Source organism: Trichechus manatus, unplaced genomic scaffold (assembly GCF_000243295.1).
Source record: "Trichechus manatus latirostris isolate Lorelei unplaced genomic scaffold, TriManLat1.0 scaffold00024, whole genome shotgun sequence".
Classification (NCBI taxonomy): domain Eukaryota; kingdom Metazoa; phylum Chordata; class Mammalia; order Sirenia; family Trichechidae; genus Trichechus; species Trichechus manatus.
Window position 1 is genome coordinate 4,061,812 of NW_004443960.1, and position 15,410 is coordinate 4,077,221.

Below are 15,410 nucleotides of genomic sequence, written 5' to 3' on the forward strand. Positions count from 1 at the left end.
GAGGGAAAGCCGCCCTCTCCCACCTTGGGTCAGCAGATCTGATATCAAAGCCCAGGCCCTGCTCCCTCAGAGCTGCTGTAATCCCAGGACAGCACAGGGCAGCTGTGCCGACCCCCCGACGCACACACCCCAGGCGTGCACACAGACCGGCAGAATTCTCTCCCAGAACTCAAGACAGTGACAGTTAAAGACCACCAGAAAAACCAACAATAGCCCTCCTGCTCAGAACAACTCCAGAGGTGAGGGGGGTGGGCGGCGTGCACCTATCGCATAGGTGGGGAAACTGAGGCATGCAGCCAAAGGGAACCGCCCCAGGGGACTGCAAAGGCCCAAGCTCAAGCCTCCACCTACTGCCACCTGTCCATCTGTCTGTCTGTCTGTCCTCCCATGTCAGTCCCGGGCGTCTTTGGGATGCCTGTGGGGGCTGTCTGATCTGCCTCTGGGTAACTGGCAGCTCTGTGGCCATGCCATTTTCCAAGGCCCTGGTGCTTCCTCCCTGCTAGCCTCCCGTGGGGGATGCAGGCGGAGAAGGGTACAGGCAAAGGAGCTCACCCCTGCATCTGAGGGGGAATCAGGTTAGCTGCTGCCTACCTGGGTCCCCTGGCCCAGGACCCGTCACTCCTGGTTATGGTCTAGCCCCCTCCCTCTCTGACTCTGGTGGCACAATCCTTAGCTTGTTACCTGTCAGCCAGATGCTGCCCTGTGATGAGTCCCCAGTGGCTTTCCATCCGTCCCTCCCTCCACCTTTAATGACGGCTGATGAAAAGGAACACAGCTGCCCCCCTCAGTGCAGAGTGAGGAGCGTCCCTGGCACGTGCCTGCCCCCGAGGGCCAGCTGCTGGTAGAGAGCTAGATGCTCTATTCATCTTTGCCCCACAACACTGGGAAGTGTCCACTCTTACAAAGAAACGGAGGCCCTGGGAGTGAAGCCACTGCCCGAGGCCTCCCAGCGTGGCCTCCTCCGAGCCAGCGCTGCCTGACTCAAGCCGAGCTCTTAACCATGACCTTATATGAGGCCCAAGGGGGAGCTGAGGCTGCGGGGGTGGCTAGGCTGGCCACACGCAGGGTCCCCTCCTGCCCCAAAGCCTGGCTGCTCCCTCCCCGACCTCGGCCTGGCCCAGCCAGGAGGGCTGACTCAGGGGCAGGCAGCCGCACCCCCCACGTGGCCATAGGGTGGGGCAGGGGTCCACGCAGCCAACATCTGGAGGCCAGGCCACACTGCTGTCTTCTGAGTCAGGGAGGGAGGGAGTGATCACACGCTGGCAGGGCGACGGCCGGGGATGCGGGCCACAGGGGCTGAAGTCAGCAGACTTGGGGAGCCCCCAGGAATAGGCAGGCCCAGGCCACGCCAGGCCGCGGGGTTCTGGCACTCGCTTTGTCAGTTGTTGTTAGGTGCCACTGAGTCGATTCCAACTCGTAGTGACCCCATGTGACAGAGTAGAGCTGCCCCATAGAATTTTCTTGGCTGTAATCTTTATGGGAGCAGATTGCCAGGTCTTTCTCCTTCAGAGCTACTGGTGGGTTCGAACTGCCTAGCTTTCAGTTAGCAGCCGAGTGCTTAACATTATGCCACAAGGGCTCCTTTGCTTCATCAGAGGCCCCCCAAAGATGAGCTGCGGTCCTCTGGGACCAGTGGAAGCAAACACAGCCAAGGTGTCTGGCCCAGGGGGCTGGGGGTACTGTGGGGCTGGACGCTGGGCACAGGGACCCCCGGGCTGGGGTCTCTGTTGACCAGCAGAGGCCAGTGGTGCCCCTTGCCCAGCAGAGGGGGATGCTGCAGTGAGGCAGGGCCTGGATGGGCCCAATCTGCATGATGAGGCCGCTTCCCTCGACCTAGCACTGGCCCAGGACTGTGGTAGCCTCACCAGGGACTGTCTCATCTATGGAGGGAGCACCTGGCTCCTCCTCCTCCCACTCTGGAAGCATGTGCCTGGGGAGGGGCTGCATCTGCCCCTCCCCCCCGTCCGTGGGGCAGAGCCCAGCTGGGTGGGGGGCAGTGTTACCTGCTGTCAGGCGGCCAGCGTGGGGGAGGGGCCAGTCTGCACTCCAGCACAAAAGGTCCTTGTGTGAACACAGGAGCCCGGGCGGAGGGGGTGCTGGCCGCTGGGCAGCAGGCTCTCGGGCCAGGCTGGCACCCACAGGGGGCCCCCAGGGTGAGGGTGCAGCTAGGCATGGTCCTGCCCCCCACAGCCCCGGGAGCCTGAGTGGTGGGGGGCTCCTGCTGCGGCCCAGTCCCTTCTCAGCGGCTCAGAGCTGGGGCCCACGTGGCTGGGGGAGGCCTGCCTGGGCTGGGTCTGCAAACACCACTGCCTGTGAAGGGCCAGAGCACCTGGAAGTGGTTAGGCTGGGGCTCGGCTCAGCTTTCCCTCCTGGAAGCCACACCTCCGGCTCCTCCAGGAGCCACGCTCTCTTAACCACCCTGAGCTAGAAGAACGGCTCCTTCCTGGAGTGGCTGTCAAGGGGGCTACGTGGGGCGACTGGAGAACACCGGGTGCAGCTGGGCATGTGGGAGGGACTGTGTGAGGGGCTACTACGCCTCGGTGCCCAGCACAGAGCAGTCCCCAAAAACGTTCAAGGGACGAACAGGTCCAGAGGCTGCCCCAGGCCTGGCCCCAGCTGCTGAGACTGCCAGTGTCTCCCCGCCCCCCACCACGAGCCCTGGGCCAGTCCAGGGGGGTACAGGGACTCCCTCACCTCTACTTCCACCACCAGCGCCTTAGAGATGGGGGCGGTCTGCAGACAAGGGCTCCCTGCCCCCTACTCCACCCCAGAACAGTGAAGGTCCTGCCCATGGCTGAGCCTCCCCCCAGAACGTTCTGGCCACATCCTGGCGGCTGCAGCACCGTCCCAGGCAGGTCTGACTCCGCAAGTGGAAAAACACCCATCCCATAGTTTCCATGTGAAGCCTTGGGCTGTGGTCTCCTCACTTGGCAGAGGGGAGACGCGGAGCGCAGTGGCGGCAGGCCCGCCAGCTTCTCTGCTTACGCACTCAGGCTGCCTGCCCACCCGCTCATCCGCCCGTCACTGCGGGGAGGGGCAGCCTCCTCCAGCCCCAGGATGCCCACTCCTCCCTGGCCACCTCGGCAGAGCTCTTTGGGGTTGGGGAGGCACAGACATTGGCGCTCTTGGGCCACGTGTTCTTGCTGGGCCACAGCCAGGTGGGACTGGCCAGGACAGTCAAGGAGAAAAGACAGACATTGTCTGTGGTCACTGGGTCTTAGCGGATGCCAGGACCCATGCAGACATCCCCCACCAGATGCTCTGAGGGCTGCAGGAAGCAGTAGCTGACACCATAAAGGGTTATACGACTGCTTGAAGTCATGTAGCGAGAGGGGGTGATGGGACAGGTAACGGGCCAGGGCACCGGGGACCCATCTCCTAACCACCATTTGATTCTGGATTTGGAGATGGCGGGGGAGTGGTGACGGGACTAGTGATCCCGTTTTGGATCGAACAGGGGATGGATGCCTTTTCCAGCCTCCCAGCCTCATGGGGGCTGGCTTGGCTGCCCTCTGGGCCCCCGACTCACAGCCTTCTCTGTCTGTCTCCTCTCTCCTCCCAGGGACCAGAAGATGCACCCCAGGACCCCCCCACCCTTGCTGCTGTCCCTGCTACTGCTCCTGGCGCTGGGGCCCAGGGCCTGGGGCTGCCCACGGGGCTGCCAGTGCAGCCAGCCGCGGACTGTCTTCTGCGCTGCCCGCAAGGGCCCTACAGTGCCCAGCGACCTGCCGCCCGACACGGCCGGCCTGTACGTCTTTGAGAACGGCATCACCACACTCGACGCAGGCAGCTTTGCCAGCCTACCCAACCTGCAGCTGCTGGACCTGTCACAGAACCAGATCACCAGCCTGCCTGGCGGGGTCTTCCAGCCACTCGCCAACCTCAGTAATCTCGACCTGAGTGCCAACCGGCTCCGCGAGGTCACCAATGAGACGTTCCGTGGCCTGCGGCGCCTCGAGCGCCTCTATCTGGGCAAGAACCGCATCCGCCACATTGAGCCGGGGGCCTTCGACGCACTGGACCACCTCCTGGAGCTCAAGCTGCAGGACAACGAACTGCGGGTGCTGCCTCCCCTGCACCTGCCGCGCCTGCTACTGCTCGACCTCAGCCACAACAGCCTGCCAGAGCTGGAGCCCGGCATCCTGGACACGGCCAACCTGGAGGCACTGCGGCTGGCTGGCCTGGGGCTACGGCAGCTGGATGAGGGGCTCCTGGGCCCCCTGAGCAACCTGCATGACCTGGATGTGTCAGACAACCAGCTGGAGCGTGTGCCACCCGCCATCCGCGGCCTGCAGGGCCTGACACGCCTGCGGCTGGCTGGCAACCCCCACATTGCCCAGCTGCGGCCCGAGGACCTGGCTGGCCTGGTGGCCCTGCAGGAGCTGGACCTCAGCAACCTGAGCCTTCAGGCCCTGCCCCCCGACCTCCCCAGCCTCTTCCCTCGCCTACGGCTCCTGGCGGCTGCCCGCAACCCCTTCAACTGTGTGTGCCCCCTGAGCTGGTTCGGCCAATGGGTGCGTGAGAGCCGGGTCACGCTGGCCAGCCCCGAGGAGACACGCTGCCACTTCCCGCCCAAGAACGCCGGCCAGCTCCTCCTGCAGCTCGACTATGCTGACTTTGGCTGCCCGGCCACCACCACCACCATGGCGCCCACCACCAGGCCCACCATGGGGGAGCGAACCCCGTCCCCAACCAGTGCGGTGCCCACCTGGCTCAGTCCCACGGAGCTGGTCACCCAGGCACCCAGCCAGCCACCTGTGCCCCTGCCCACCATGAGGCCTGCCCCCCAGCCCCAGGACTGCCCGGCATCCACCTGCCTCAACGGCGGCACCTGCCACCTGGGGGCTCGGCGCCACCTGGCTTGCCTGTGCCCTGAGGGCTTCACGGGCCTGTACTGCGAGAGCTGGGTGAGTCTAGGGACACAGCCCAGCCCCACACCAGCCCCACCGATGCCACCGCCACAGCCCCTGCCCCTTGGCGTGGAGCCTGTGAGCCCCACTTCCCTGCGGGTGGGGCTCCAGCGCTACCTGCACAGCACTGTGCAGCTCAGGAGCCTCCGCCTTACCTACCGCAACCTCTCGGGCCCGGACAAGCGGCCGGTGACGCTGCGGCTGCCCGCCTGGCTCGCCGAGTACACGGTTACTCAGCTGCAGCCCAATGCCACCTACTCCATCTGCGTGAGGGCCCTGGGGGCCAGGCAGGGGTCTGAGGACGAGGAGGCCTGCGGGGAGGCCCGCACGCCCCCGGCTGTCCGCTCCAACCATGCGCCCGTCACCCAGGCCCGCGAGGGCAACCTGCCTCTGCTCATCGCGCCCACCCTGGCTGCCGTGCTCCTGGCTGTGCTGGCCGCTGTGGGGGCAGCCTACTGCGTGCGGCGGGGGCGGGGGCGAGCAGCGGCGGCTCAGGGCAAGGGGCAGGTGGGGCCAGGGGCCGGGCCCCTGGAGCTGGAGGGGGTGAAGGCCCCCCTGGAGTCAGGCCCCAAGGTGACTGAAGGCAGTGGGGAGGCCCCGGCCAGTGGGCCCGAGTGTGACATACTGCTCATGGGCTACCCGGGGCCCAGCCTCCAGGGGCCCCTTCCCTCTAAGCCTTACATCTAAACCTGGGAGTGATGGGACCAGCCAGCCCCTCCCTGCTGCCAGACCACCCAGGAAGTCCTCAGTTCCACAGGACAGGACCAGTCCCGGTGCCACTCTGAACCTCAGTTTTCTCATCTGTGAGATGGTGATGACCTCCACGGTCCCTTCTGAGCCTGAGCACCCTGTCCCAAGGACGGTCTGTCCCGTCCTCTGCATGTGCAATCAATCCCCTGGGGCCAGGATGGGCACGAGCTGGGCCTCCCTGTGTGCTGGTAACACAGGTCGGGGCCTGCCGGGCCTCCCCCACCCCGGAGACTCTGGGAGCCAGTGAAGGAGGCCCCCAGAGAGAGCAGAGGGAAGAGTGGGGTGGGGACGGGCCCTCGTGGGCTCAGCCTCGGCTCCAGGAGCGAAGGAACAAAAGAAACTGGAAAGAAATACGTTTTAGGAACATGGTTTGCTTTTGTTGTTTTGTTTTTTAAAATATATTTATAAGAGATCCTTTCCCATTTATTCTGGGAAAGTGTTTTTCAAACTCAGAAATAAGGACTTTGGTTTTTCTAAGACAAATGATGACATGAAAGCCTTTTGTAAAAAAAATAAAAAATAAAATGGAACCAGAGTGTGTTTCCCAGGCACAGCCCCGTGGTGCCCGAGCTGGGTGGCAGGAGGGCTGGGACCCACCTAGGTCTGGAGGGTGGTGGAGAGGGAAGCAGGGGGCTGGACCCGTCTTCCCTATGGGCAGCAGGCCCTGGCCAGCAATCCCTGGGCTTGGGAGGGCTGCTACTGAGGGAGCACACCCAGCAGGATGCCCTTCCAGGCTTTCTGCCCTGGCTCTGTGCATCCCAGAGAGGCCTGGCCCAGGCGGGTACAGGGACAGGAACAGGGCGGCCTCCAACTGGGGGAGAGGATGGTTAGGGGAGCCTTACCCTACCCAGCCGTCCTCTATGGCAGGAGCTAGGGCTGGACCTCCTCTGGGGATGTGAGCGTGTGAGGTTGGGGGCTTCTGGCAGATGGGGAGGCTACGGGGGTTTCCCAGGCGGGTCGTACCCCCATCAGAGGCAGGCCTGACAAGCGGTTCATGACCACCTTCCTCCTCTGAGGAGGTGCCTCAAGCTGTCTCCTTCCACAGCCCCCTTGGATGGTCCTGGGACCAGGTGGCTTCTAGAACCTTCCTGCAGGGTCCCAGGCAGTATGCAGGGCCTCAGCTCCTTGCTGCAGTCCCATCGCCCCTCCACGTGGGCTCCGGCTGGGAGACCCTGCTCCTTGCCTCCTGTCTGTAGCTGCAGAGTTGGGGCCGGGTTGGAGGGAGGGCAGAGGGGCCAAGCCCAGGACTGTTGGAGACAGGCAGCTCGCAGACGGGACCAAAGGCCTCATTGCAGATGGTGCCAGCCAGGTGGCCCCATGCTGACCCTTCACCCGCTGCACAGGGATGTGCCCAGGCTTTCCAGAAACCCCGAAAGTGGGAGTGTTTTCCAGGAAGGCCACAGGCTGAGGTGGGGGCAGGGCCAAGCCAGGGATGGGGTGCCAGAGCTTAGAGACAGCGCACGGACACAAAACACCTTTTCTTATTACCTCAGACCAGGGGAGGGTTCAAGGAGGTGACGTGGCCCTGGGGCCTCGGAAAGGCCCAGCAATGGCTGGTGTGAGTATCCTGGAGGCCCCAGGCCCTTCCAGGGGTCATGCCCCAGCCCCAGCCTCAGCTTGGCTGGGAGTGGCGGCCCGGCCCAGCCCGGGGCACAGGCTCTGTGGCTGGGGGCGTTGATGTCAGCAAGAGCCTGCTGGGCCACGCGAGCTCTGGATTCAATTAGCAGCTCTCAGGGCTCTGGCCCTCGGCCAAGGAGGCGGGTACGGGTCACAGCAGGCAGTGGGTGGTGGCAGAGGGCCTGGGTGGGGTCCCTTCCTCCAGAGGCAGCAGTGGCGGTCCAGGTAGATTTCCTAGAAACCTGGGTCCTATTAGGGGAGCAGCTCGGCGGGCTGCCCCCCACCCCCGGCGCCTGTCAAAAGGGGCTTTGTAGGCCTGTGGCTGCTGAGTATGTTTTCCCCGCACGGCCAGGCCTTGCCTTGTAGAATGGCACAGGGTGGGTGAGGTGACGGGACACTAATAAAGAGCGCTAGACACCATGCCAGCCCTCCCAGAAAAGGTATTGGGGTGTCTCATCAGATCAGGGGCTGCATGGGGGGCCAAGCCAGGATGATCTCAACACCTAGGGACCAGGGAGGGCAGACATGGGACACCAGCCACCGTGGGCCCTGGGTCCTGCGGGCGGCACGTATGCTCATTTCACTCGACAGCCCCCCTTACGGAGAGAAGTGACGGCTTGGGGAGAAGACACGGGAGCTCGCTCCAGGGTGAGGACAGGACCCCACCATCTGGTCTCAGCCCCAAGTGGGGCTGCCAGGCTTGGGCAGGAGGGCTTGGGCCTCAGGGAGAGGGGCACAGGCAGCCACGAGCAGCAAAATCTGTGGACCTTCTGGTGAGGCAGGGAGGGCATGCTTGGGCTTGCGGGATCTAGGGAGGGTGGCAGGCCCCAGGAGCACCTCCGCACACAGTAGGGTCTTGGGTCTGGGATATGGCCAGAAGTGCACACCCCAGGGCTAAGCAGAGGCCCAATCTCAGCCTCCAACCTGCAATGCATGGGCTGGGGGCCAGGTGACCTAACAAAGACCTGCCTTCTCTGGGCCTCAGCTGCCTTTTCTGTAAAATGGGGACAAAAATCTCCACCTGCCTGCGTCCTGGGGAGAGAAGAGGGCGGGGGAGCAACTGTTGGGCAGCTCACCGTGTGTCCCGCACTGTTTATGCTCATGCCTGCTCTCACACAAAGTACACATCCATCCACTCATACCCATAAAACATACACGTTTACTCTTCACGCTTGCTCACACTCCCACATATTCATAGACACACACCTCACGCTCCCACTCATTCTCACAAGTCACTCACAACTCACACGTACACCCACATCCTTTGCACACTCATGCAATTCACCCTCACACTCATACGTTCATATACACTCATACCCTCTCGCACACTAATACACACACTCTCTCACACAATCCACTCATTCTCACATACTCACGCTTTCACACACTCGCACGCTCAAACACTCCAGATGAATGCCCAGAAGCACAGATGTCATATCTATGACACTCACCTAGAGCGTGAGCTCTGCCCACCCTCTGGTCCCCGCGCCCAGCACCGGGCCTGGCATACGAGGTGGGGCTGGCCACCAGGGCCTGCTTCCCAGAGCAGGAGCCCGATGCCCTGGGGTGGGCCCTGGTGCCCGGCCTGCTCCTCACTGCAGCCTGTCTCCTCGTGGGAAGTGAAAGGGGTCAACGGGGGGGTCCCTCAGAGAGTGGGGGACATGGGGTCTCCCTGGGAGAGAGTGGGGAGAGGGCTGGGCGCATCCTGACCCTGGCCCCCAATAGCTCTTGTACATCACAGTCTGCTCTGCCCAAACCAAGATGGAAAATATGTAAAAGGGGGGGAGTACACGGAGGCGCCTGCCAGTCCCCCAGTGGCTATTCCCACCCAGTTACACTTCCCTTCTTCAGTCCACACACCCTAGTGTCCCCCACACCACAGGGGCCAAGGAGGGGCTCTGGCCTCGGGGACCCGGGGTCGGGGGGGGCAGGTGGCGTGGCACCGCTCAGGCTGGCCTGGACGTGGGCACGCACCCTTGGTGCCCACCAGCTTAGTGGAGGGCCGGAGGATCCCAGCTCCTCTGCCAGGGGCCAGGCTGGTGAGGCAGGGCCAGGGCTGGGGGTGGGGGGACGACACTGGCCTGGCCGCCCATCTGGGAGCGATTTGAGAAATTTTAAGCCTTGCTGGCCCTGCGAGGCTATTCTTAACCACTGAAATGGCAGGGTCAGCCTTGGCCAGTGGCACCTTGGGGTCTGCGCAACATTAACCCCTGCAGGGGCCACGATGGGCTGGGCTTCTTTGAACGGGGGAGGAGGGACCCTGCACAGGCCGGGGCAGAGCCCAAGGGCAGGAAGTGGTGGGTGGGGGAGCGCTGACTGCGGTGCTGGATGCTTTTCTAGGCTGGCTGCTCTCCCCAGCTCGCCTGCACTGGAGGGGCACCGTGGGAGGGGCTGTCTGGGCCCAGGACGGCTTGGGGCCAAGATGTGGTGCTGCCTTAGGGCACACAGAGAGGGACAGTGCACTTGGAGCCAGAACCCCAGGACTGACTCCTCCAGGGCAGGCGTGGGTGCTGAGACTCCACTCTAAACGGACCCCACAGCCACACAGGCCTGGCGGAGCAGGCGCAGAACCACTGTGCTCGGCCTCGGCTTACTCATCTGTAAAATGAGCCTCCTCAGCTTCCCAGCCCTCCGGGGTCGCGTGAGAGAGGAAGGGAGGGGGACCACAGTCTTCCTGACGGTTATCCCATTTCTGGGGTGCTCTCAGCCTCATTCCCTCTAGCAGGAGCAATGATAGGCATACAGGAAGGTTTCTTCTGAGGGGTCCTAAGAAGACCCTCTGGCCCTGCCTGCCCCCAGACATACTGCCCTTGCTGCTCCTGGAGCGTGGACAGGTCCCAACTCCCTCCATGACTCAGTTTCCTCAGTTGTGAAATGGAAGGGGGAGGGGCCGGGCCAGCAAGCCACCCAGGCCTTTCCTGGCTCTAACATTCCCAGATCCCAAGTACCCAGCCTGGGAAAGCCCCGTGCCGGCCCTTCCCTGAGTCACGGCCGAGGCGGGCTGTGGTGTCAGACAGAATGGGGACCAAGTCCTACTTCCACCCTGCCCCCCAGGCTCGGCAAGTCCCCGAGCCCCCCCGAGCCTGGTTTCCTTAGCTGTAATGTGAGTGACTGAGCGGACGGAATGGACGGGTCACTGGGGCCTGGCCCTCTGCAAGTGCTGGCTGTGGGCCTGCTCGTGTCTGGATCCTGAGATGGCTGGGCTGGCTAGGGCTGGGCTGTGCTCACAGGCCCACGGAGGGATGCGCCAGTATCCCTGGGTCCACACTGGGATGGACTGGTGCTCCTAGGCCCAAGAGGGGATGTGCTCCCGAGTCCACATGGGGATGAGCTAATGCTTCCAGGCTCACACAGGGATAAGCTAGTGCTCCCAGTCCATCTGGGGATGTGCTCCCCAGCCCACATGAGGACAGGCCAGTGCCCCGGGTCCATATGCGGATGTGCTCCCTGGCCTACAAAGGGACAGGTCAGTACTCCAGGTCCATATGCAGACGGGTCAATGCTCCCAGGCCCACACGGGAATGGGTCAGTGCCCCAGGTCCAGACGGGGACAGGCCAGTGACCTGGGTTCATATGAGGATGTGCTCCCCAGCCTACACGGGGATGGGTCAGTGCTCCAGACCCACATGGGGATGGGTCAGTGCTCCAGGCCCACATGGGGATGGGTCAGAGCCCCAGGTCCAGATAGGGACAGGCCAGTGCCCTGGGTTCATATAGGGATGTGCTTGCTCTCCAGCCTACATGGGGATGGGTCAGTGTTCCCAGACCCACAAGGGAATGAGTCACTGCTCCGGGTCCACACGGCAACATGCTCCCTGACCCACACAGAGACAAGTCAGTGTTCCCAGGCCTACAAGGGGACGGGTCAGTGCTCCAGGTCCATATGGGTACGTGTTCCCAGGCCTACAGAGGGATGAGTGTTTTGGGTCCACATGGGGACGTGCTCCCCAGCTCACAGGGCGACAGGATGTGCTCCCAGGAACTCACCAAGCACGTCCACAAACCCTCATCCACATACTTCCTGGGAGGGGGAGGCAGAGGGATGAGGTGCACTTGGCTCCACCCCCAGGCTGGTGGCTGCTGCCTCACCCGTGACAGATCAGAGACATACAGACGTGAGGCGGTACTGTGGAGGCCTCAGAAATACGGGCGGAGTCCAAGGCCTTCCCCATCTGCCACTCATGCCCCTCCACACGTGCCCCACGCCCACCCTGCCAGCTTCGCCTTGGCCTCTCCGGATCCTCAGCCCCACCAGCACTGCATCTCTGTCAAGTGTGCACCCATGCCTCCCGCAGCACGTCTCCCAGGCCGCAGCCCCCTCCCCAAATGCCAACATGCACCACACACCAGCCTTGGCGGCCCAGCGTGGGTCCACGGGATGTGAAACCTACCCCCTAGACCACGTGGGGCCAGGAGGGATGCACGGTTAGCTGGGCTCACCTGCCCATGTGAGTGGCCTCACTACCCGTACTCATTGGGCGCTGGACCAGGGTGCCGGCTCCTGGTTCAGGCACACCCTGCACACCCCGAGACCGAGACCCTAGGTGACAGCCTGGACCCAGGGACACCGCCGGGGCCCTCCCAGCCCGGCCCCAGCACACGGGGTGCTCCTACCCAGGTGAGGTATCCAGGGTCAGGGAGGCCAAGGCGCTGGAGAGGTGCCGGGTGTCCCAGAGCTTCACTTCACGTTCCCGCATCTGCAGGGGGGGACAAAGGGGTGCAGAGAGGGGTTCTGGGAGGGACTCGGGCGGGCCTACCCTCCCCCAGCCAGAACCCCTGGGGAGTCCAGAGTCAGAGGTGCAGAGCCTGGCACAGAGCGCTGACCCCAGAGTAGGGCCTGGAGGATGTGTGTTGGGGGGGTGAGTTTGGGTTATGACACTCTGCCCCTTTAAAAGCCCTAAGGTGAAAAGGGACGAGGGGCGGTTCCCTCCATGGACTCTGGTCCCTGTGGGGCTGCCACGGTTCCCAGGGTCAGGCTGAGCTACTGTAGATGGAATGTGCCCGTTTGCAGCAGCCATCAGTCCCCTGGGGCTCTGAGATCCAGCTGCATGCCTGGGGCCCGTATATGGACAGGCCTGGAACTGGCCGCCTACCCCTGCCTTCCATGGCCCTCGCCACCCACACTGGGGCTGGAGCCCACTCAGGGCTAGACATGCCCCCCCAACTGTGGGAGCCCTACCTGGTTGGCCCCTGTGGACATGAGGTGCTCCTGGGTGCCTGTCCACACCAGCCGGCTGGTCCTGCAGTTCTCGTGGGCCTGTGTGCTCTGTGGGAGGCAAGAGATGGCACTGAGCCACCAGGGTCCCCGCTGGCAATGAGGATCTGCCAGCGCAGACTCCAGATGGGGAAGTTCTGCCGCCCACCCGCCTGGAAGCCCTCAAGGGCAGGAGCAGGTGGGTCTTCCCCTCAGAAGCCCTGGGGGCCAGCATATGGACAGCAGGATGAGCCCCAGCCTACACCTCGGGGAGGGCACCTGGAGGCAGAGGATGGGCCTGGTGTCCACTCTGGCCTCAGTTTCCCTCCTCCTAAGTGTCCATCCGGGCTCAGCCCAGGCCCCTGCTCCCACAGCTATGGGGGTTCTAGGCGGTGGCACTCTCTGGTCTCTGCCGGTGTCCCAAAGGAGGCCCTCAGGTGAGGGGCACCATGCTGGTGTCTGGTCTGGCCCTGGCACACAGGAGCTGCATGGCCCCAGGGAGCCCCAGCCCCTCTGAACCATATTTCTTGCTTGTACTCAGGCGGGGCTGCTGCATAATAGCTGAATCCACATGGAAGAAATGGGCCTGCTGCAAAGCACCATGCAAACCGAAGGATTCCGAGTCTTCCTGCCACCTCCTGACACTGCCTGCCAGGGCTGGCGAGGGGCCTGTGCCAAGCTCTGGGGCACAGTCCTCCGAGAGGGCCGAGTGTGCCCCTCTCGGCCTCCAGTGGCGCTGGGACTGCCAGCAGGAAGGCTTCATGGAAACGGGCCCCGGGGAGGGAAGAAGCGTTCACCCTGTGGGCGAGGGCGGGTGGCCAGGTCTCCCTGGGCCCAGGCCGGAGAGCTGAGGGGGGCTGGAGGAAATGCAAACAGCCCCCTCCCAGTCACCCTGGCCCCGGGAGCCTGAGATGAGGGACCCTGTTACCAAAAATAGCTCACCCCAACCGTGGCCAGCTTCCTCCAAGCTTCCCACGGTCTCCTTGGGAATGAATGAGGCAGGGAAGGCCTGTGAGGAGCTGGCCCAGGGCCCCCGCCTCTGCCCCCGCAGAGGCCGACCCCAGCGTGGGAGACCATCGGAAACAGCTCTGTGTCATTCAAGGGGCTTTTCTCACTCTTCCCTTCCTGCCCGGCCTCAGCCAGCACAGGAAGTCGGGGCTGGAGCCTGAGAACCGGGGACCCACACACCTCTCTCCACGCAAGAGGGGCTGGAGGTCAGGGCAAGGGTCAGGACACTGGCCAGCCCCAGAGTTGCTCAGAAGGGTCATTTGGCCCCTTGCTCTCTGTCGGTGTGCAAATATTTCCTCCAGTAAATGGTACACCAAATGGGTTACATGTCCACACATCACTCATTCGTTCAACAAACACATGAGTCTCTCACAGGTCAGCACCGTGCTAGAAGCCGGATACCTCTCGGATGGAGGGGTTGCGTAATGGGCTTTAGAACTCGGTGAAGACGGGTGCTCAGGTATCTACTGTTTCAACATAGGAATATTTGAGCCCCGCACTGTCCTGGGCACTGGGGATACTATGAACAACACAGGAAAGGCCCCTGAACTCACTGAAGATACAAGTCGGGGAGGCAGATGGGAGCCAAATAGAAGGAAGTCTAATTACGCAAGGGAGGGAGCAGAGAAGGAGTTAAGAGCATAAGCTCTTTGAGCAGAAAGAGTTAACAAGCACATGGAGTGCTCAGAACTGTGCCTGCCACATTTCAAAATGGCATTTTTTTAAGGCTAAGGACATGGTACAGTAACAGTATAATTGAAGGAGGCAGATAAAAGGGGTCAGGAAGAGCCTCTGAAAGGTAACGTTTGCGCAAAAACGGGAGAGGCCAGCAGGTGTGAGTGGGGCAGGGACCAGCACGTGCAGAGTCGGGGACTGGAGGGACACAGAGGCCAGCGGGGAGCAGAGGTAGAGGAGGAGGCCACGCCAGAGCCCGCAGCCCTAGGGCTTCGATCCTTCATTTTTCCTGCAGAGCCACAGGTGGGGGATGGAACGTGCCTTGGCTCGTAGCTCCTGCCTTCCTATTTCACACATGGGGATACCGGAGACCCAGAGAGAGGAGGTGACCTGCCCAAAGTCACACAGCAAGAAAGTTGTAGGCCTGGAGCCCTGGTGGCACAATGGTTAAGCACTCAGCTGCTAACTGAAAGGCTGGTGGTTTGAATCCACTGGAAAAAAAAGCTGGCTACCTGCTCCTGTGAGGATTACAACCTAGAAAACCGTACCGGGCAGTTCTGCTCTCTCACATGGGGTTGCTATGAGTTGGAATCGACTTGACTGCACACAACAACAATATATGCACGTTGTCATGGTTTGAATTATGTCCCCCCAAAAATGTGTGTATCAATTTGGCTAGGCCATGATTCCTGGTACTGTGTGATTTTACTGTATGTTGTAAACCTGCTTCTATGATGTTAATGAGGGAGGATGGGTGGCAGTTGTGTTAGTAAGGCAGGACTTCATCTACAAGACTGGATTGTGTCCTGAGGCAATCTCTTGAGATATAAAAGACAGAAGTGAGCAGTGAGACAGGGGGAGCTCATACCATCAAGAAAGCAGTGCCGGGAGCAGAGCGTGTCCTTTGGACCGGGGTCCCTGCGCAGAGAAGCTCCTAGTCTGGGGGAACACTGATGAGAAGGCCAACAGAGAGAGAAAGCCTTCCCCTGGAGCTGATGCCCTGAATTTGGACTTTTAGCCTACTTTGACTGTGAGGAGATAAATTTCTCTTCGTTAAACCCATCCACTTGTGGTATTTCTGTTATAGCAGCACTAGATGACTAAGACACACGTCATGCTTCAATAATAAAATTAAAAAAAACTAAAGACAGCTGGAGGCCTCCTGAGCCCCCAGGCTGTTGTCATTCTCAATCTGCACAAGAAGAACCAGAAGCTCAGAGAGGTGACAACTTGCACAAAGTCAGGTGGGGAGAAGG

The 15,410-nt window shown here is 62.1% G+C and overlaps 2 protein-coding genes across 2 annotated transcripts in view; one reads left to right on the plus strand and one right to left on the minus strand.

Annotated features, from left to right (window-relative positions):
* CORO7 (coronin 7) overlaps positions 1-15,410 on the minus strand; it is a 74,860-nt gene that overhangs the window by 31,602 nt on the left and 27,848 nt on the right. The window contains exons 8-9 of the mRNA XM_004373212.2: positions 12,457-12,543; positions 11,892-11,974 (exon numbers count right to left, since the gene is read on the minus strand). Coding sequence (XP_004373269.1) covers positions 11,892-11,974; positions 12,457-12,543 — 170 coding nt within the window. The remainder of the gene's footprint in view (positions 1-11,891; positions 11,975-12,456; positions 12,544-15,410) is intronic.
* On the plus strand, positions 3,573-6,443 carry VASN (vasorin). The gene has a single exon (XM_004373213.2). It carries the CDS (start codon positions 3,573-3,575, stop codon positions 5,595-5,597), a length of 2,025 nt encoding a protein of 674 aa, XP_004373270.1. The 3' UTR covers positions 5,598-6,443.

What these genes read in the sequence shown, in the direction of transcription:
- VASN (XM_004373213.2), top strand. Translation starts at nt 3,573, where the DNA reads ATGCACCCCAGGACCCCCCCACCCTTGCTGCTGTCCCTGCTACTGCTC.